The sequence below is a fragment of the Netta rufina genome (genome assembly GCF_964035555.1).
Source record: "Netta rufina genome assembly, chromosome: 10".
Taxonomy (NCBI): Eukaryota; Metazoa; Chordata; class Aves; order Anseriformes; family Anatidae; genus Netta; species Netta rufina.
Window position 1 is genome coordinate 3,822,441 of NC_140133.1, and position 22,640 is coordinate 3,845,080.

General features: G+C 43.9%; 1 protein-coding gene across 3 annotated transcripts in view; it reads left to right on the forward strand.

Annotated features, from left to right (window-relative positions):
• The first annotated feature begins 1,340 nt into the window (after nucleotides 1-1,340).
• The window catches only part of FAM120A (family with sequence similarity 120 member A), a 53,802-nt gene continuing 32,502 nt past the window's right edge, over nucleotides 1,341-22,640 (forward strand). For all 3 annotated transcript variants that reach the window (XM_084292839.1, XM_084292838.1, XM_084292837.1), the window contains exons 1-5: nucleotides 1,341-2,191; nucleotides 7,040-7,286; nucleotides 11,910-11,992; nucleotides 20,953-21,081; nucleotides 21,557-21,653. In XM_084292839.1, coding sequence (XP_084148965.1) covers nucleotides 1,718-2,191; nucleotides 7,040-7,286; nucleotides 11,910-11,992; nucleotides 20,953-21,081; nucleotides 21,557-21,653 — 1,030 coding nt within the window. In that variant the 5' untranslated portion in view covers nucleotides 1,341-1,717. The remainder of the gene's footprint in view (nucleotides 2,192-7,039; nucleotides 7,287-11,909; nucleotides 11,993-20,952; nucleotides 21,082-21,556; nucleotides 21,654-22,640) is intronic.

Sequence of the window (22,640 nt, forward strand, 5' to 3'; positions counted from 1 at the left end):
AATTTGGTTGGTGTGTTGGTTATATGCAGGCATGTCCAATCAGCTGCTTTTTTTGCACTTCACGTATGGTGGTACTTGCTGTTTTGACCAAGTTTTGCGCATTTGGCGATCTTTGTATTTCTAAAGCCCTTTCTCCTTGTTCCTCTTTCCTTGTATTATTAGCAGTGCTGGTCTACCACCATACTTTGCATGCCTATTAAAATGTTCTTGTTAAGGCTTTTTATTTAGATGTCATCATAACGTGTGATGACTACTAAAAGAAAATCTAAGAAGTCTAAGGGAAAAGTAGTCTGAAAAAAATATATATTACTTAGGAAACCACACTTGGATTAATCCAAAAACAGAGTTCGAGGAAGAAGCATGTTTCTGACTACTAACAGAGCTTTTTCAGCGTTATTCCAGCAGCCTGACGCCGCACCAGACGGCCTTGGACACAGGCACCCACCGAGCAGCCCCACGCTAGCGCTGCGCGGCCTGGGAGCGGAGCAGCCCCTGCCCCGTCCCTGAGGCGCTGCTACTCTCAGGCATGGATATTTACTTCAGGTGCCAACGCAGCCTGACTGAAATCTCGTCAACAACACACTTATTTCCTGATCGATAAAATATTAACGTGAATATTCAGCATCGCAGCTTGGCGTTTGCTTACACAGCAGAGAGGGCTCCGACACCAAGTTAATTACTTCAGAAGCAAGCAGGCGCTTTCTGTGGCGTGGGACAGCCCCGACCGGGGACTTTCCAACACCATCTCCCCAGCTCAGCCTGAGGCAAGCTCCCTGCGGCCTGCCCCGGGCAGCACGGCGGCTTCTGTCCCCGGGGTTTGCTTCACACCCCGCTGCCGGCGGCAGCAGGCGGCCGGCAGCGAGCCCCCCCCCCCCCGGCACCGCGGGCAACAGGTGCGGGCCCGGCCGGGGCACGAAATGGCGGCGGGCGGGGAGCAGCCCGGGGAGCGCTGCGCCCCCGGAGCTCGGCCCCGCTCCGAGGGGCAGGGGGGAGGCCGGGGGAAGGGGAAGGGGCCCGGGCCCCGCCGGGCTCCCGCCGCCCGCCCCCGCCGCAGCCCCCTCCCCTTCCCCGCCAGCCGCTTCCGCCCGCGGCCCCGCGCATGCCTGGGTTATGCAACGGCGGCGGCGGGCGGGCTGCCTGCGGGGCCGCGCCGCCCCACAGCCGCGGGACGGGGCAGGGCAGCGCCGGGGGCCGTCGTGAGGCCGGCGGGCAGCGGGCGGCGGCAGCGGGGTGCCGGGGGCCGCTCCCTGCCTCCCTCTCCCCCTCTCTCCCTCCCGGCGGCGGCCGGGTGCGCGCCCCTCGCCGTGAGTGGCAGCGCTGCCCGCCGCCAAGTCCCGCCCGTTCCGCTCTCCCTGCTGCAGGCGGCGGCGGCGGCGGGTTGGCTTCCTGCGCGCTGTGCCGCTCCCCCGCCCGCCGGCAGTCGGAGCCGCAGCGGCAGCAGCCCGGATCCCCCGAGCCATGGCTCTGTGAGAGCAGCACATGGCGGCCGCAGCAGCCATGAGCCCCCCACTAATCCATACAACTCCCCGCTGAACGGCCGCCTCCAGCAGCCAGCGCTCCCGCCCGCAACCACCGCTCCCACCGCCCGCCCGCCGCCACCGCCGCGCCGCCCGGCCCGAGCACAGACCCCAACGCCGCCAACGCCGCCGCCGCCGCCGCCGCCGGGCCTCCGCTCGCCCGCCCGCCCGCCCGCCGCCGCCGCCGCCCGGTCCTCGCCATGGGAGTGCAGGGTTTCCAGGACTACATCGAGAAGCACTGCCCCAGCGCCGTGGTGCCCGTCGAGCTGCAGAAGCTGGCGCGGGGCAGCCTCGTGGGTGGGGGCCGCCAGCGGCCCCCGCAGACCCCGCTGCGCCTCCTCATCGACGCCGACAACTGCCTGCACCGGCTCTACGGCGGCTTCTACACGGACTGGGTGAGCGGCGGGCAGTGGAACCACATGCTGGGCTACCTGGCGGCCCTGGCCAAGGCCTGCTTCAACGGGAACATCGAGCTCTTCGTCTTCTTCAACGGCGCCCTGGAGAAGGCCCGGCTGCACGAGTGGGTGAAGCGCCAGGGCAACGAGCGCCAGACGGCGCAGCAGATCGTCAGCCACGTCCAGAACAAGGGCACCCCGCCGCCCAAGGTCTGGTTCCTGCCGCCCGTCTGCATGGCGCACTGCATCCGCCTGGCCCTCATCCGCTTCCACATCAAGGTGAGCGGCCGGGCCCGGCTCCGCGCCTGCCCCGCGCCTAACGGGGCCCGGCCCGGCCCGGCCCCGGCGGGGTGGGGGCGCCGCGCTAAGATGGCAGCGGGGCCGCCCGGGGCACGGCGCTCCCCCAGCGCCGCAAAATGTCGCCGGGCCCGGGGGGGGGGCGGCCCCGGCTTTCGGCGGGGCGAGCGGCGCCGCGGCCTCGCTCCCGGGGGATTCGCGCCGGGAGGCGCCGCTGCCTGACGGGGGGCGGGCGGTGGAAGCCCCGCTCCGCGCCCCCACCCCCCGCACCCCCGGGAACTTCGGGGCCTTCCCCGGGCGGGGCCGGGCTCCCCCCCCCGCCTCCCCCGGCCTGGGCCGCGGAGGCCTCCGGTGGGCGGCCGCCGAGCGCCCAAGTTGAGCGGGCGGCCGCGGCGAGGCCCCGCGCCTCCATGTTCTGTCGGGGCCGGCCTCCGCCCGCTGCTCGGCCTCAAAATGTCCCTCCTCGGCCCCGCAGGTGAGCGGCGCTGCCCCGCCAGCACCGCCGGCTGAGGGATGGCAGAGAGGATTAAAAAAAAATAAATAAAAAATGAAAAAATAAAAAAGTATGAGGAAAAAAAAAACCAAACACAAACAGAACGGGGTGGATGAGTTACCGCCAGGCCCGCAACAAGTCCCACGCTCCGGCTCGCCCAAGGCTCCGTCCCGCAGCCCGGTGGCTCCGGCAGCTCCGCGGGCTGTGTGGGGACGGCCACCGGGCAGCCCCCGGACCCCCGCAGCCCCCAGCCCGCTGGGGACCCCGGGTGGGTGTCCCCACGCCCCGGCGGAGCGGGGCTGGTGCTGGGCCACTGTACGCGGGGCTGGCGTGGGGCTGGAGCCACGGCCGTGCCCGCCGTAGCGGTTCGTGTGCTGGCCGGGCCAGCAGCACGGCTCAGGGCTGGGAGTGCTGCTGGCAGCGAGGACGGCCCCACGTCCAGGGGTGTGCTGGTAGCTGGGCCCAAAATACTCCTGTTCTTCAAGCACAAAGTTGCAGGGACCACGCAGGGAAGGCATTAACCTTGCTCTGGTTGTGGATGCACGATAAATCTCGGTTTGTTACTGAGACGTAGAGCTCCTTAGCAAAGGAATATGTGGGCCAACGTAACTTTTTTCTTTTAATGTGGATTCTTTGCGTGGTGCAGTGTTAAAATATATAATACGTGATTCAAAGCTGGCTGTTTGATTTTGGTAGGAATTAGGTATTTGTGATGGTCCCAAAATACATTGAACTAGCTACTCTTTTAAATACATGTTTCAGACCACGTTAGTTTCTGTGGAAGTACCTTACATCCTCATAATGTCGCCTCGTTTGACAACTGTGTCACCTGTAGCACTTTGTTTGCTTTCAGGCTTAGCAGCAGCATTAGCTACTTTACGATTTCTTGGTAATAGGCCTTATTCTTAATCTCTAGGAACGGTTTTAGGAACAAGAGGGCATGTCATGCTGGGTCCCTTGTATAACTCTAATATAAAAAAAGTGGGGGGGAGGTCAGTTTTGCTGGGGGAGATTTGAGAGTGGGCATTTGTTTTAGGTTATCTCTTGGAGCTGACAAGGGCAAGTTACCAAATAGTAGTGCTGGGGGAGTTTGTTGTTGTTAGGAGCATTCGTGCCATTGAACCAGCTCTGGGAGGGTCTGCATTTGCACTGGTTCTCCCAGCTGGCCAGCTGTCTTGGAAATGGGAAGGACGTCGTACGTTCCCATTCCATGCCTTACCCCTACGGCTGCTGAGAAACTGGGTGCTGATTGACCTGATTCATTTTAGGGTTAGGTAGTATGTGTCGTGGTTATAGGACAGGATGTACTTTAAAGGTACTGTTGAACTTGCATCGTATTCTTTTTCCTGTTTTTCTGATACAATTTTTTCTCTTTATAAATCAGCTTTACTGCATTTATCTTTCTGTCTGTAAACCTTACTCCGGTTTTATTCACGTTCTCCCCTGTGCTCACTTTCTAGCAACCGTCCTGGTGGGCAGACAGCAAATGCGGTTTGAATGTGTGATGTTTATTTGCATGTATGGCTGAGTTTGTATTTACGCATGCATGAGACTGTTACCAAATTCTAGTATTTTCTCTCTATTTGTTTTGAAAAGTTGGGTTTGAGAATACTGATTAAGTTGAAATATGAAACTGATTTTCATATTTTGAGGAAACATTACAGTTTTGAGTAGAAGGCTTCTTTGCAGACCTATGAACTGGCTATAAATTTAATCTATTTTGGTAATTGGGGGGAGAAAAAAAGGAATGTATTTCATCTAGAACAATTATAAATCACTCGCGGATGGTTTCAGCAGGATGTAGAAATAACAGGTTCCTCCTAGTTATAATAAATATCCGATGGGTTCTTAGCTTAATTGTGACCTGATAGTTTTCTGTTTGGGGAAAGGGGAATAGTTCATAAAAGAACCCCTTTAATGCGAAGCATGCTTGCTGAAATTTAAACAACTCAGCAGAGCATATCTTAACATCTGTCATACTTTGGTGAGACTTTGTTTTGTTCTCAGCATCTAAACGTGCACGTGCCTGTTTACTCATGCAGAATTCTCTTTCTGGTCCAGCATCACTGCTGCTTACACAAGATTTAGTCTTGAAAACTGTTCCAAACTGCGGGCTGTGATTCCCCGCTCCCTGCCCTGGGTTGATTTTGACTTGTGCACGCTGTCTGGGTGCAGTTGCGTCTTTGGGCTCCCCTCTGGTACGACCTGTAAGCTATCCATCCCGACCCTCACTGGGTTTGAGTTTTATGTTGCAGGTTAGCTGTACCTCGGTAAATCCAGCTCTCTTCCGTGTGGCAGCTCAGTTATTTGAATAGGGATTCCAGCGTTACATAAACACTGCAGTTTCACGCTCGGAGCACGCTGTGTCAGATAGCTCTGTAAAATGGGGAGGGAAGGAAGGAGGGGGGAGGGAGGGGACTGGTGCTGTGGAGGGGGAGGAAGCAGTTTGTAGGAGAGCAGAGCTGGCCAGGAGCTGAGTTCCCTCTCGTGTTGCCTGCACATCCATGTCACACAGAGCTGTAAAAGAGTTTGTACTCTGTTTTTGCAGGTATCTGTGGTGCACGCAAAGGTGTTTGTTTTAAATATTTGTACATAATTTAAATTTATGTACCCTTCAAAAAAAAAAAAGCTATGGGGAATGTCCTAATTTAAAACATACAAGGATTTGGAGGTGGGGAGAGGGCTGCATTGCCCTCCCCGGGTTAGTCACTGTATAAATCTGACGTCTTCAAATTGTTCCTGGGGTATTTACAGTGTGTTCCTATTCTGTGTGCAGCAGGCACACGCATTTTCCTAGGTGACAGTATAATTCATTAGAAAAATGAATAGCTCTTGTGTTTCTCACAGAGAAAATTAACTTTGGAAGGCGCCGTGGTACAGTCCATCAAGCACGTCTCAAAAGAAGTAACATTTTCTCAGAACTGTAGGGCGGTAGCACGGGGAGCAGGGAGAGGGTAGGGCGCTTTTCCCCTGGTGGCAGCGTGGCTCTGAGCGAGGGGCGGGCTGGTGGGTGCTCAGGGCACCCAAAACGGGGGCATCTCATAAAGCTATGTGGGAAAAGCAGCATTTGCCAAGCCTCAGTGGGTGCCTGATTCAGCGTCAGGTCCAGAAGGTGCCTGCGAGGCATGGGTGGAAGAGGAAGAGTCGCTTTAAACTTGCTGTTGGGCGAAGGGAACCTGTTGCTGAGAGGGAGGTGGATGCTGGAGCGTTTCATGGGGCCGTGGAGGTGCGGGGCTGTGTGCTCGGTAGGACGTGGCTGCGGAGGAAGCACGGAGCTGCTGCAGCGCTCACGCTGTCGTTATTCATACATACCGTGGCGTCTGAAGCTAATGGTTTTGTGCGCGGCTATTTTGGGCTCGCTTGCTGTGTGTGTTGTAGTTAAAATGGAGTACCTGGCTGGGTTACACTGAGGCAAAACTCGCGTGGGGATTTCCGAGCGTTCGCTAAGTGGGCGATGGGAAGCGCGCCGGGCAGGAGGAGCACCCAGCTGGCGCTGCTCCTGTGGGGCTGGGAGGCAAGGAGTTGGGGCATGGGGCTGAGGCACTAACCCGGGGCCTTGGGTTCGCCTGGTGGCCCATTTTGTTTTGATCGTGTCGAGAAGAAAGGCTTGCTTTTATATCTCCGACGGTAGGGCTTGGCTCGTGTCCCCCCGGCAGAACATGTCTGTTCTAGTCATCCGACGGCCACAGCCTAAAATATGTGCTCTGCTAGGCGATGGGAGCGGAGAGGTGCAGTTTGGGCTGTAAACCTGAGGCAGCTTGCAGCATCAGAGGCAGCTGTGCAGAAATGTGGGCTGTAGGGGGTCCGAAGGTGGGAAGAGGAGGCAATTAGGCTTCAGAGGGCAGGGCGGACCTTGGAAAGGTTAAGAAAGTTGCCCCAGTTTGGCTGGGGTTGCTTTGTTGCTGCTGGAATAGGGTTGTAAAACTTTAAAAGTGATGTGTGGTGGGGTTGCTTTTCAAGGGGGCACCACGGCTTGTGGACCTGCTGGAGTATCCCCAGCCTTAGAGCTGTTCCCCGTGAGTTAATGCAGACATCGGTGCAGTAATATGTTTGGAGCTCGAGTGTTTCTGTTAATAAACAGTTACTTCAGATGAGTTTAGTGATACATAACGCCACTTCAGTGAGTAGGCTTCCAGAACTGTGCATTGTGCTGCCGAGCAGTCCTTGCATCCTGTCTGAACATGCGATGTCATCGGATTCTTTAATCGCTATAAATATCCTGCAGGTGTTTCAAATACACATTGGTAGTTTCGGAAAGACCTAATGTATCATAATACATGTGATAAATCAGTGCTGCAATTTAACACTGTAGCTAATTATTCTGTCTTCCACTATAGGTTGCACAGAGCATTGAGGATCATCATCAAGAAGTAATTGCTTTCTGCAGAGAAAAAGGTTTCCATGGTTTGGTTGCATATGACTCCGATTATGCATTGTGCAACATCCCGTACTATTTCAGTGCCCATGCCCTAAAACTGAGCCGTAATGGGAAAAGTCTCACAACAAGCCAATACCTAATGCATGAAGTTGCCAAGCAACTGGACCTGAATCCAAATCGCTTTCCTATTTTTGCTGCTCTTTTAGGTAAGTGAAGTAATAAAAGAACTTGATGCTAATAGTTAGGCTTGTAATTTTAGTTTCTGTTAAATGTTTTAAAATATGCGTGTATAATTTGACAAAGCATCTAGGCAAAGCTCTCCGTTTGTTTTAGTGAATCCTGCTAGTCTTGAGGTTGGCTGGATGCTTTTTTTTTTCTTTTTTTTAATGAGGTCAGACATGCCAAATTTGTAGAGACCTGTGAGTGATGCAGACTGTGGCTGTCTAGAAACAAGAATAGGAAGTAAGAATTCTGCAAAGCTCTGCCTTGCCAAAATGTTCTCAGTGGTGGGGGTAGGGATTCAGGACAGCTGTGGTTCTGCTAGTTCTGGTCTTACATGGCATGTGAAGTCTGATCTTAGTAATACACTTTTCAGGCTGGGAAAGAGTATTTCTGGAGCAGACTTTGGATTGCAGGGGCATTTTTCCCCTCAGATAAATATTGGACAAATATGACTGTGTCAGCTGCACCAGAAATGTAGTATAGTCGAGTAAAACTCCACAGAAGGTGTGGATGATCAGCATCTTAACTCTAGCTTCATTTGGATAGTTCTTTAGCCCTCCTGCTTCTAATGGTAAATGGTGTTGTGTCTTTAAGGAGCATAGGTTGGAACAACATCAGTTCCACATCCCCACTGAAATGGGGCAATTTCAACACACTGTATTAGCACAGCTGTCACAAGGTCTAAGATGGAAGAGGGAGTTAATGACTAATAGACTTTATTCTCTTAAATAAATCTTACTTATTGGAGTCTTCTAGCTTTGATTTCAGTAAATAAGCACAGAGGAGCCATATTCTTGATCATGTCTTACTGAACAAAAAATTAAGAAAACTGGATTTTCTTTTCATTTTCACGCTGGCTTTGTATTTTAGTGTGGGTGCACGATTCTTTGAAAGCTGTGAATGAGAGAGGAAATGTTATGCTGCTTTAGCATACTGATATTTTAATAGTCTTTAATATTAAATGGTTTCTAGTCCAGGCAGATACCTTCCACATTTTGGAAAGAACCAACGGGTCTTACAATAGAAAGCCACAAGTGTTTGACTAGCTGAAGTTGTTTTTTGTTACCGTGTGATTTTTCATATCAAGAGTGGTTACCTGCTTTCCTGGCTGTATGGAAGAATGGCAGATGATTGGCTAAGCTGCAATTTAAAACAAAAAACTCTGTGTAAATTGCGTGGCAGACTACTATTGCTAGGCTTTGTTTTGGATTCTATAAATAAGCTGTTGAATGCCAGTTCAATGAGTAAGAATTACTGTTTGAAAAGCGGTTTCACAGTTGCAGATATGCATTACAGGATTTATGTGAAGTACATGTTAATGATGTTATTTTGCCTTGTAAGAGCAGTAGAACTACATGGCCAGTTGAGCCATTGCTGGGTGATATGAAATGGGGTATGAAAAATATGCTAGTAAAGCTGTTGAAGGTTTTGAAAAGTTATGGAAGAAGTTCTTGAATATTTTCACTTCTGGTGTCTTACATGACAAAATATTTGTTTGCTTTTAGGAGAAGGAAACTGAGGTAATTTCAAATAATTACTTAAAGGTGTAGCTTTTTTTCCAAATTGGTACAGGGGTTGAAAAAAAAAACAGTTCAGCTACATGTTTAGCTCTGTGTATTCTTTTGTATTTCTTTTATGTGTGCATTCAGTATGAGTAAGCAGAATGGAGAAATCTTTATGAAAGACAAAGCTAGAACAGAAGATACTTTTGAGTTTTTACTGTGATGAGTTATTTTTTTTTTATATTAGTGAATAGTATGAAATCTAGGTATTTGATGATATGAACAGTGGTTATATAAGCTCACAACAAACAGATCCTGTTTGGTTTACTGGCAACAGTTTTGAACTTTGACATCCTAAGGACTTAAGTAACTTAGTGTTTTAATGAAACGTTGAATGCATATAGGCACATAATTCTGTGTAGCGTGCAGTTTGTTGAAAGCAGGGTAGCCTATTCAGATCTACTACATTTATTTATTTATTTTATACACGAGGGCTTGAATGACTTCACTGTTTATTATGCCTTTGTTCCTGTGGCCTCTTCGGGGGTCTTTTGAACTTCCTGAGTAGAATGAAGAAAATGACAATGGGAAAGGATAACTGAGTATTTGGTGATGTAGAAGTTATGTGAATCTGTTGCATTGCTCTTCAGTTCTGGGTGCAGCAGTGTAACTCCCTGTGCTAAAACCTTCTTTTGGAATAAATGAGGAGGGGCTTGTGAAAAGACACATAAGTGGTCAATTAATAAAACATTCTCAATGGCACATTCTTTGGGATTGAGTTTTATTCTGGTATACAGACTCTGTTGTTAAGTATCCAGCAAAATATTTTTCTGACTGTACCAACTAGGCAAATTTTTAAAGATTATTTTCTGAGATGGTTATGTATATTCTATAGCTTGTTGGCTTTATAGTTTTTTCCTTCTTACAGGTTTCCCTACAAAATGATTTTATAGTCCTAGCTTTATACTGTAATGAGTATCTTTGTCATAGGTAGTTAAAACGTGGCCAAGATACTGTGCCCTCCAAGAGTGTGCTCTTAAAGTTTTGTCCTAATTGCTGCTGATGTAAACTGGGAGCTGATTTAGGTTCCTTTGTAAATTTTGGTTCAAACACTTTAAGAATGATCTATAAAAATAAAATAAAGCTTCAGCAGTAGAAAAACAAACACAGTGTGAGGTATAGAGCTATAATTCAGTGAACTGTTTAGAAAGGGCAGTGGCTTCAATTAGTATCTAATTGCTTTAAAAAAAAAAAACCTAAGGCATATGCTATAATAAGCCATTAAAATGGAAAAAATCAATATATGTTGAGGTTGTTCAGCCAGGTCAAGAAATAGAGGTTGCTTATGTAACGTTGATCTCTTTCCCACTGTGGCAATACTTTGTAATGTGTCTAGTTATGTAGTCTTACTCTGTTTCTCAATAAAATTTTAGAACCACTTAAGGTAAGTACAGGCATCACCTGTTAGCTGACTATAGAAGACACTGCTGCACTTCAACATACTGAATTCCAAAACTTGCTGTGCAGTGAGAATTGATCAAATGGTCAGACTGCCATATATGTGTGTTCAAGAGGATGGAATTAACTGACATGACAGATGGAGACCAAACAAGATTGAAGTTTTGGTAGGAGGAAGAGACGCTCTGACTATTTTAGGATAATCTGCAGGAGTTACCATTAGTTAGCGCAAAACTTTATAGTGCTCTGGCTGTAGTTGATTTTTTACAGACCTGCATTATAAAGACTGTCTAATCTTACCTTGATTAGATTAGTAAGAAGGTGGTTATATACAAACCTGTTGAATCTTTCTGATGTGAATGTCAGGTTTAGCTCCTAATGAATAAAGATTATGTCTCCCTGTTGGAGATCTCAGCTGGAGGTGAAATATTGATTGGATAAGAGTTCCCTCGCTGGGAGGCATTCACTAGTCACCAGGCAATGGACGGCTTTCTTCATTTTCACATGTTGCAGAGCATTAAGAGCAAAGCCAAATATTTTATGAGCAAAGTATTAAGAAAATAAGCAACTGTTGTGATTGATTCAGCACCGTCATATTCCTTATGACTTAGGCGGGAGCTCAAGATTTTGTCCAAATTGTGAAATGCAAAAAAAAAAAAAAAAAAAACCAAACCAACAACATCTGACCTGTAAACATACTGATCTGAATGAGAACCTTGCATTTACTGATAATCTGCTACTTGGTAAAAAAAAAAAAAAAAAAAAAAAAAATACCCTCAAGTTTCCTACCAAGGGTGGTAATACATTGTCTTGCTCTTTATAAAGTTTTTATTCACAAACACTAAACTCTGTCAGCGGATGATTAATTAGTATACAATGAATTAAAATGTTCAAAATGTTTTCTACTAAGTTGTTGGTTTTTTTTTTTTTGTTTTGTTTTTGTTTTTTTGTTTTTTTCCCTGAACATAATGTGCTTTGAAAAACAAAACAATCTTTTCAGTGATTTTATTTTTGGTATGAACAGCTTGGTAAATATAGCTATCATCTTTGTTCATTGAAGCAACTAAATAAGTTCCTAATTACTTTGATGTTGCCAGCCCAGGCTCTTTCCTGACCTGGTAGGCCAGGAAGAAAAACTTCGGGAACTGGGAACCTGCTAAGTATCACCAGAGCTCCTAGCATTCCGGAGGGTTAGATAAACCTGCCTGCTGGCTTAGTGCTCAACCCACGCTGTGTAGCGGGGCTGAGTGCGGATTCCAGCAGCAGCTCTGATGTGCATCGGTAACAGCATGTGCTGGCCTGCAGGATGGGCTTTCCAGCTTGTCGGGGAGCAGCAGAGCATGTTCGTGCACTGTCACGCCTCAACTACTAAAGGCTGTTGAGGATCCCCTCATAAAACGTGTCTGAGGTAGACACCGTGTGTTGTGACTGGCTCTGTTGCTTCTCTAAGGGAAGTGTGTTTTGCAGTAAGGACAGTATTTTGATTAGGATTTTCTGGAGTGACAAAAAGGGTACCTGCAAGTTCAGTCTGTCTTTGGTAACTCTTTATTGGGAATTGAGGACTACATATTGATTTTGCTGCATGTGGAATCAGCGTGAAATGTTTTTAATGTCTACATCTTAAATAAAGTTCTGCCTTTATTCTAGGTAATCATATTCTACCTGATGAAGATTTGGCTTCTTTTCATTGGAGTTTACTTGGTCCAGAACATCCACTAGCTTCACTTAAGGTACAGAGTTTAATTGCTAGTAGTTGCATAAAATGAAATCAGTCATAGCAGTTAATCAGAGCAGTGTAATAGATTAATATTTTAAATGTATTGTGAGTATAATAAAGAGCAAGAGGAAGCTTATTCAGAATTGTGGTAGCCTGCCATAGCTCGTGCAGATTTTGGAGTCAGAGCAGCCATGCAGGGCTCTTGTTCTCAGTCACCGTCTGGTGCCCCTGCCCCTCTGTTGACTGCAGAGGATACCTGGGGTGATTAGCCTTACCAGGCTAAACTTAGCCCTTGCGATCCCCCTCTGTGCCCTTCAGCTCCATGAGCCATCCACCCAATAGCTTCTGCGTGTGTTTTACTTAGAGAATGTAGCTTTTTACACTCACTTTCTTTTTTTAGGATTATTTTTTGTTCAGTCACGTTCTTCAACTGTCAAAAATAATTAGCAGGCTGTCTTCCTACCAAATTCCTTTATTTTCTATTGGTCTGAGTTTGTGTGAATTTGTCAGTTATCTGCACTTCTTGAATTACAGTGTAAATATACCAAAGTTGGCTGCACAAGAAAGTCAATGTGGTCTTCAGTAGATTTTTTTTTTTTTTTTTGAGGCAAGTGGCTTGTGTCTGATGCTCTTAGTTTACAGTATGTCTGTTCTGCTGCTTAATCACACTTGCTTTGTGCATTTGCCAAACAGCTATAAAAGGGAAACTGGACACACTAGAGAATGGAATAATAGTGACCTTTCTTTCTCCCTGCCACAATAGACATATCCTTTTCCTTTTTTTCCTAAGGTGTTCCATATAGCTAATCAATTTACGTTTTGTAAATTTTGTAAAAGTGTTCTGTTTTAGTATCTACAACAAAAATAGACTTTTTTCCTGCCACTCCTAAAGTTTCTTAAGCATTGGGGAAAAAAAAATTCAACTTGCTAAAGGTAGAATTTAAGATTTTCAGCAGTGTTTTTAAGGCTTTCATGTGAATTGCCTAGCAAGCAGGTATGAGAATTTGATGTTACTCATCCACTATTTTGCTACCACTCCTGTTTTAGGAAGGTAAGTGTCAGCATGTTGTAATCACAAAACAATATAAACGTGTGTTTGCTGCTGCCTTGTAATACTTGAGATGAAGAAGTGAAAGGTTAAAGGAATGTGCCTGTATTTTTATTTTTGACTAGTAAGGTTAAAATGTGTGACTTCTCTCAAAGTGGTTGATAAAACTTTCTGATGTGCAGAATACTTTTCTGTGTTTTAGACGGAGTAGATTTGTCTTACAGCAAAGTCAGAATATGGTTGTAGAGATCTTTTGAAACATCTTCTAAATATATACTGAATTACATGACTAGAATGAAAATCAGACATTTGTCATCTTTGCTTCTGCATTTACTTTCTCAGTGAAAGCATCAATTGGCTTTTTACCTGGCATCCTAAGGAAATTAAACTTACTTTCTTAGAGATCATTGGGCTGACTTGGGCAGTCCTCCCTTTATTTAATCTGTTGACCAATGTTAATCAGATTTGAAAGTAGTTCCCATTTGGCTGTTACAGGCTCTGTGAAAGCTGATACACTATTATCGGTGAAAAAGACCCGAATTAGTGCCCTTACTGAGGGAAAAGGCTAGCACAACACACAATTTATTTCATTTCACAGCAGCAGGCTGGCCAATTGTTAAGTACATAGCCTCAAACTAACCGCAGCATTTATGTCTCCTGGCTGATAATGGTGTCAAAAGGGAGAGAAGGAAGCTGGGCTGCAGCAGAAAGGACACAAGTCTACGGGAAACCAATCTTCATTAGTTGCCAGTCAGGGAACAACTTCATTTTTTAGCTTCAGTTTCAGCTGTGCTCATGGTTTGAAATCATAACTTGTTTCAGTAGCTCATTAGCTCAGTTTTATTTGTTTTGACATGTCAATGGTGTCATTAAAAATTGCTCTGTAGAGACTGTTAGTTGTAGATGTACAGAAAGAAATACCCCTTGTAAACTTCATGAATACTTAAAGAAGTTGAGAGAAGTTGGTTAGCTGTAAGTTAGAGGGCAAAAAGTAGTTTCAGGGCAGTTTGAAAAAAATAACAAAATATCAGAAGCTAATGTAAAAGTTGGGAAGCAGGGCAAGGGGAGTTGTGGGCTATACTTGAAACTCTGCATTGTTGCATCTATTTAAATTTAGTGCTGATTGTTTTTGGTGCCTAGGAACACAGAAATCATTCTACACCTCATTCAATTCATTTAGGATATAGAAAACTTTTCTAATTGCATAAAGACTTCAATTTCTCATATCTAAGGCAATAGATAGCTAACAAATTTGGTTCCTAGTGGCTTGGTTCACAGCTTCTCAGTGAAATCTATGACAGATAATGTACAATGTATTTTCTGCATTTTTTCTCAGTCTTTTATTATGGTGTAGCAAAATGGTTACTCTTCCTGTAAGAGAAGATTTGCTAGTTCACCAGTTAAGAAATGTGGCTTAGAGTAAGAAATTACCAGTCTTTGCTAGTAGAAAACCAGCATGTCTGCTCAAGGATCAAGTTGTTGAGGTGAAAAAAAAGCAGAACTGAATAAACTGTCACTCTTTAAAAGAGGGACATGAGAATGGACCATTCATCTAGGAACAGCTGAGTAGAAATTGAAAGGAAAGGAAATGGAAATCTGAAGAAAAAGTCTGTCCTTCACATCTAGAAGGAAATGAACCGAACTGTCCTGACAGCATCTTACGTGCAGGGTAAAAAGTGGTGCCTGCAGAAGGCACCAGCACCAATCATCAGCTCAGCAAAACTGTGAAATTCTGTGGACAAATCTAAATGAAATGACCACTAAGATCAGAAGTTGAAACAGGAGGTGAGATGTTAAAATTCCTGAGAGAATTTGGCTGCTAGTCCTACTATGGGAAGTACCATTATACTGCATTTTATTTGTGTGCTTCAGGATTTATTTTTAAGAGGTCTACAGAAACAATTCAGTTCGCATTCTGGAAAGCCTGCTACAGGAAGGAGCTTCAAGATCAATGCCTTTTTTGCATCAGAACTGAATTAGGAGGGGACTTTCTCATCTCTAGATGAGTTGGTGTTGATTTGGGAGGACATAGCATCAAAGAAATGCAAACGCTTCATACACAAGGGAAAGGTAACCTTAGAAACAAGTCTTAACACAACCTCAGATTTTTGGAAAGAGAAAAATATGCAGGGAAACTGTGAGATTGATGCCTTCGTTTGTGATGGATTATCTTCCTGTTAGTGTGGATTTGAAGGGTTGAATGTGCTGAACTCTTTGGCAAGGTCTCCATATGTCCACCATTACAATGTATCACATCTATTTTTACCTGGCAAAATTAGCTACCTAATCTTGGCTGCTTCATCTTGGTAGAGGGACAGGAAGAGATGCTTCCAGAAGTCAGTTCAAAATGTGCAGGTCGGGCTGCTTCTGTGAATTGCTCTGGGAAGTTCTTGTCTTTCTCCACTGACCTGAGAGGGAGTCTGCCAGAGGGAGACTAATCTTAGACAGTGTGCTGCTGCTCAGGTGCTACTCTTAAAATGTGCTTCAGGTAAGTGCTCTCCTGCTGGATGCTACGGGCTATCATAGGGTGATTCAGGTTGGAAAGGATTTCAGGTCATCTAGCCCAACCTCCTGCTCAAAACATGGTCAACGTGAGGTCAGAACGCATTGCTCAGGGCTTTACCTAAACTAGTCTGGAAAACCTCTGAGGCTGGCTGGTGATTGCACAACCTGTCTGGGCAGCCTTCTCCATGCCTTGACAGTCCTTGAGGTAAAGATGTTTTTCCTTGCACACGGGCTGAACCCATCTTATTTTAGTCTATGCCTTTTGTCTCTTGTTCCACGATGCACAGCAGCGAGGAGCCTGGCTCTGTGCTTTGGATAACCTTCTCACAGGCATCAAAAGGCTGCTGTTAGGTGATCTCAGAGCCTTGTCATTGCTAGGCTGAGCAAGCTCTGTTCCTTCAGCCCCTTCTCATAGAGCTACTGTTCCAACTCCTTGACAGTCCTGATGGCCTTCAGCTGAACTTGCTCAACTTTATTGACATCTGTCTTGTATTGTTTGGGCTTTGGAAGCCCAAAGCTGGATGCAGTGTTCTGGGGGTGATTTAATGAGCGCTGAGGAGCAGAAGGCATCACATCCCTCAGTCTGCTGGCTGTGCTTCTGTGGCCCTGGGCACAGCTGGCCTCCTCTGCTGTCAGGGCACCCTGCTGGATCCCGCTCAGCTTGCCATCTACCGAGAGCCCCAGTCTTCCTTGGCACATCTCCAGCCTGTATAGCAGCCAGGTGCAAGGCTTGCTTTTGTAGTTGCTGGATTTCTTAAGGTTCCTGCTGGCTCATTCCTCCAGGTCGTCTAGGTCTTTCTGGATGGCAGCCCAGCCCTCAAGTTCATGGCAGTGTGCACAGTTGTCAGGCGGATTGTCTCGTGTGAGGTCTGCCTGTATCAGCTCTTCAGCTTGTGTTTGTGCTCTCCCCTATTCTTTTTGGCATCTTCTGATTCCTCGATTTAGGTTTGACTTTTCTCCCAGTCCTATGCATATAAATTGTTCACAAATTATCTCCGCACTGTGTGCATTGTTCTCCGTCGCCACCCTGACATAGGAACGTAGAAAGAAATTTTCCAACCAGTATGAAGGGAGGAGGGGGGAGAGAGAATTTCTAATTGAATAACCCGATCTTAAGGGAAAAGCTGAGCTTCTCATTTGAGAGGATTTTAAGGCATCCAGTGAACTTCTTGCCTCTTTGGAAAGGTTGTTGTTAGATCAGATACACTACAAGCCTGTAAGATTAAATGTATTTAACCTTCAAAGGCAGAGATAAGAGGCAAACTGTTTGGGTGGGAGCTCTACCAGAAATTACTAGACAAAAATAACAAAACCCAGATAACTTGTAATGGTCCTTGTATCTTCAGCCTTTTCTCTCACCAATGAAAAAAATGTTCCCTATGTGTCACCTCCCTATAATTGAACATTTGCAGTTTCTTTTTTAATGTTTTGAAAATAAAATGAAATTGATTATCTGTTTCTAGCAGGCACAACAGTAAATGCTGGTACTTGTGTTGATTAGCTTTTAAAGGCTTCACTTCCTGGCAGTGGTGGGTAACCGTAGTTGTCCCAGAATGGGGGAGTTTTTTCCAAGTGTAGCTTAGGTTCTTCTTACAGTATCCTGCTAATCTGGTAGAGTTGCACATATGTGAGCCTATTCTCTTTTGATAAAGCATGTTTGCAAGTTTATTTCATCAAAACCAAGGCTTTTTTTTTAATCTCTTAGCTTCAAGGCTTGTAATGTTGCTCTCTGCCTCTTGTTTTGACAAATACCTTTGTAAAATTAATTTCCTTTCCCCACTTAATCTTACCAAAGTGCATTAATAGGTCACTTGTGATTCTTGTCAGTGGTCCTTCATGAAATTAAAGTAGTCCTTTTACAACTAGGAAAATGCAGTTGTCAGATGTCATGTGTTTTCTAACCTGATTCCCTCAAAGAGTGTGATCTACCTCCATGTTTGACTTGTCAAAATTTGTTTTTCAAAATATTCTCAGAAATTCTTCTGAAGAGGTTAAGGTAAAACTGGCTTCTAGGAAGGAAACAAAAAAAAATCAAGATATGATTCTAATTTTGTTCTGAAATGCTTTGAGTGCAGCTAACAGCACATTTGAATCATTAACAGTTTTTCTGTAAATTTTACTGTTAAGTCTTAATGTTTTTCCCTTATCTAACACTGAAGACTTCCTATGTATCTTAATGCACACAGCATTAGAAACATTTATGATTCAGTGCAAAATGTACAATTTTAGACTTCTAGAACATTCTGAAATGAATAGAAATTTTTTCCTCTTCAGTAGCAGGAGAGTATATCTTATTTCTCCTCTTTTTTGTTTTTGGCTTCTGTATAGGTCATGACATTTTTATTTTTGAGGGTGTTCTCACATGTGGACTAGATGTCTTCTGAAACAGAATAAAAGAGAATAAAATCCAGATGTCTGAAGTGTCTCTACATCTGCAATACGTACTTTAAGATGGTCTCACTTCAGAAGTTAGCAATATGCGCCAGTGAGGTCTTCAGGCTGTTGGTTTAAAAGGAGCTAAATTGGTGGTGATATGCATAGTAAGCCCGTAACATGTCTCGCTTGAGCTTTGTGCTTCCAGGGTCTGAGCTGAATATTAGTGCTAGAGTGTCATGATATCATCTCTTGATGGTAACTGCTTAACGTTTATTAAATATTACTATCTTGGAAATTACATAAGCCTGATGATATGCTGCTCGTGCTTTTCATCCACTGAATTTTCAAGCAGACATTGCAGAAACGCTTAGGCAGTAAGGCAGGGTTTCTCCAAGGTGCTCTGCAGAGAGCACATCGAACATGACACAGCCATGTTATGATTCAGCTGCTTTAGAGATGTGTAATAATTACACTTACAAATAAAATGGTTGGTGTTCGTAAGACGACTTAGATTACCAGTGAGGAGAAAAGCTGTCTTCTGCTAGCAGATTGGAGCAAAATTCATCAATATTTGTGAGTGCAAGCTTACATATGAATGTGATCTATATTTAGGATTGTTCTGTACATTCGGATTGCACGCTACGGAAAATTTAAATTTACTGTCTGAAATAAAAAATAATTGCTGTGCCACTTACTACACTAAACTAAACTCTTCTTTATTCAGTCTCATAAAATGAGAAGCTCATTTCCGGTAGAGAATGGCCAGATGCAGAATGAATATCCTGACACTTCTGAAAAGTAGATACGGGGAGAAGGAAATTAATAAAAATGTGAATCTGGGCAAAATTTCCATGGTCTAAATATTAAGAAGGCTGTCTAAGAAATTGCACAGTAAGTGGATCAAATACAGGCAGCAGAGAGAAAGTAATGTGGTGGACTGCATATAAAAAAAAAAGGGCTTGTCGTGCAGACTCTAAATTGCAAATATAATTCTAATTAAGTGTTAATAAGAGTATTGCATAAATGTTTCTGACGAGGCTGGATTGCAGTATTTTTTTAATACAGTATGGTAACTCTGTGTGGAACACAAACAAGGATTTTTCACCTTTTCTCATATCTAAAGTCTAGAACTCTTAAACAGTAATTACAACTTCTCAAATCTTGTATCTCTGAATTTAGCAAATTGGCAGGTGAAAGTTGAAAATCTGGCTGCCCGTATAGCTACTAATGGAGTGCTCCAGAATTGTACCAAGGATCCAGACAGAATTTTTATCAAGTTCCTGAGGCATTCTCAGAAATGTAGGCCATGTAGTTGGAGGCCTCTTTTCTGCCCGTGTGCGCGTGCGCTCTGTGCAGCATGGAGGGAAGGGAACCACCTGCCCGGGGGTGGGTAGCTCTGGAGACCCAGCTAGCAGCACAACTACACAACTTTTCATTTTGCAGTGGTTCATGATGCTTGCTTGACCTGCACTTCCTTTAGTACAAGCAGGATTGTGTAGTGCATGTACGAGAGGTAATTCCCGTCACAATATGTTGAATAATCCTTGGTTTATTTTCAGGGCTGTAGGTATAGGAGGAACCTGTTGACAGTGTTTAGATGGAAGGCCAGGTTTTCCAGAAATATCTGGTTCTCTTCCTTTCTTCATATGAAAACGGGAAGAGTTTAGGCCAAAGAACTGAGTGAAAAACTTCCTAGTGCAGCAGCAGAGCCTGGTACAGCAGAGCAGTTGTCAGCTGCTGAACTGTGGGAGCTGCATCTGTAGGGACCTTGGAAGTCATGTCACAAAGTTCTTCCAGCTCTTTCTTCTTTCTACAGAGGTCTTTTACTACAAAGTCCAAAGTGATCTGTATCTTGTCAAGCCCGTGGCCGCAGTTGGTGACCAGTAAATCAATGGGAATTCAGTATTTTCCGAAGATCTTGAGTAGACTGTACTGCAGACTCGGTAGAGAAAAATCTATGGTCTGGATGGACTTGGGTCATAAACTTGAGGGGAACTTGTAGCATGCCTTTAAAGCACATGTTTCTCATACATTCAGAATAGTCAGTTAGTATGGGAGGTCAGACGCATCTGACATCAGAGGGTGAAACGTCAATTATTTTAATGCCAGAGCGTTGAAACTACTTTATCAATGAAATTATCTTCTGAAGAACATCCTGTGTGTCTGTAAAAAGAGTAACTGGGCATATAACCGTGTTGATATTGAATTGCTTGGAAGAGAAAGTAAATATGCTCACATAGTAATGAGAGAAATTTATACCTCTTTTTGTATAATATGAAAGAAATAAACAATATTTTCTTGCCTAAAATGCTCCTTATAATATGAAGGTGTGTGAATATAGCATACTGTAATGAAATATGCAGAGTTTGAAAACACTAGTTATTTAACTATGCATTATCTTCAAATAATAATTTGCAGACCAAAACCTGTAGGATCTTGAGAGTAAGTTTCTTTGAGATATTCATTTTCTGTGTTTGTTTTTCAAATCTTCCCCTGTGTTTCTGTTTCTTGTGCACAGAGATCTTTCTGTCCCCATTGGATCTCTTTCAGTAATTCTGACACCACTTTACATTCAGAATATAAACTGTGTCAATATATAAAAAAAAAAAAAATAAAAATATTAATTAAAAAAAATAAAAATCTGGCATATATACCAAATGGATGTATCTTCTAGAAAATCCTTTATCTAATGTGGAGGTGTCTAACTGGAAAGCAGTAAAATAATTAGCGTCATTGACCGTGTTTGTTGTTGGACCAGATACTTCACTTAATCAACAAATGTTTACACAGAGGTGAGGTTTCCCATACATACGTACGTGCATACATACATATATGTACTGTAGATGAAAAATATGAGTCATTGCTTAAAATGAAGTTCTGAAAACAAGGTGAAAATCCCAAAAATATTTAGATCCTTAAATCTGTCAACATAGAATTTGTTGAATATATTTTCAGTAAACAATTGTGTTAATTCTTTGCAGTGTAACTGAAGTATCTTGGACTGCCCTGTTATCTCTGAGTAACGTATGTGTGTGTTTTCACAGGTACGTGCTCACCAGTTAGTTTTACCACCTTGTGACGTAGTAATCAAAGCCGTAGCTGACTACGTCCGTAACATTCAGGACACCACTGATTTGGATGCCATAGCAAAAGATGTTTTTCAGCATTCACAGGTAAAGTATGGAAAAAAATATTTTTTTAAACAGTTGTGCACTTGTGCTCTAGACTTGTGTTGAAGAATTGCATTCAATAAAAGTAGTGCTTTGTATCAGTTGATATAGGAATCTGTTGGTATATGCAGTGTCGTAGGTACCCTAGTGTAATTTTCCAGTCTTTTGGAAAGCAGAAATGCTGCACTTATTCCCAGTGCTTTAAAGTTAAATTTGTGATAACCACAGGGGTTTTGTAGTCTAGCTTTGTGTACTGTCATTGAGAATCAGTGGTACATGAGGATAATTTTAAAGCTTTATCCTTGCAGGGGTTGACATGATGTTCCTTGTGAGGGTGTGGAGGTATAGTCCTCATGGCTCCATGGGTGTTAATACTGTATGTGATATAAGTTAACTGCTCTGCAGTGCTGTGCTGACGTATAGATGACATGCCTGGATTTGATCTTGATGGATATTTCTTTTTATTTATTTATTTTAGTCTAGAACAGATGACAAAGTTACTCGATTTAAGAGAGCAGTTGCTTATTATTCAGCAACTAATAAACCTATGCCATTTCATCCACCACATTACCTAGGTAAGTAATTAAAAAATAAAAGACTCTTAAGTTTAAACAAAACCCAGCATAACCCTAAATTATTATTTTAATAACCCTAAATTATTATTAACGGGGTCTTTTAAAACATATTTATTCTCTGGCAATTAACACTTGAATACCATGCTTCCAAAAAAGATTTTTCACAAAGTTCACAGAGTATTCACAGGGGCTGTGTTCTTTCCCCAAAAGGAGAATAGTAATGTGGACTGATTTTCCTCTTAGCTATTGCTGAATCAGTTCTAAGCATTATGTTGCTTGTGAGTATAGTGCTGAAAACGAGTGAAAGCTGTGTCTGGTTCTAGTCATGAAGACAGCTTCTTTTCCACAAAACATTCTTACTCCTTGCTTGATTTACCTGATGTATTTTAGAACTCTTTTCATGGTCTTTGATTTTTCTGATGTTATAACATACGTGCTTAAATTGCAGCCACTAATTGATCTGGTGTTGCAGATTACTCACAAGATGTACAAACTAATCATATGATCATAGCACCTAATACATGTCCCTCATTTCTAACACTGAAATGTAACTTGAGCTGAAATTTTCCAATGACTTTCAGTTACCATACTGGTATGCTAATATATTTTTTATTCTTTTTATTTAATTGGTTTTTGTTCGTTTGTTTTTCGTTCCAAGAGCTACAACAAAAAGATTTTTAAGTCTACTCTAAGTCAGATACTCAAATGATAGAAAGTGCTAGCACTGTGTGTCTCTGTGACATCGTTTTTGTCAGCTTCTTGCTTATCACCTCTCTTGGGCTTTTTTCTTTTAAGTTTCCTTTGATTCCCAGGTAGAATAGAAGTGTACGGCAATGAGAGAAAAACAATTGAGAAAAGGTGAGGCAAGTAAAATAGACTTCACAAGCTATTTTTATTAAAAGGCAAAAATGAATAAAACTAACTTAAGGCATACTGGAAAACAGTAACGCTAACAGAACAAGAAAAGATAAACCATAGAAGCAAAAG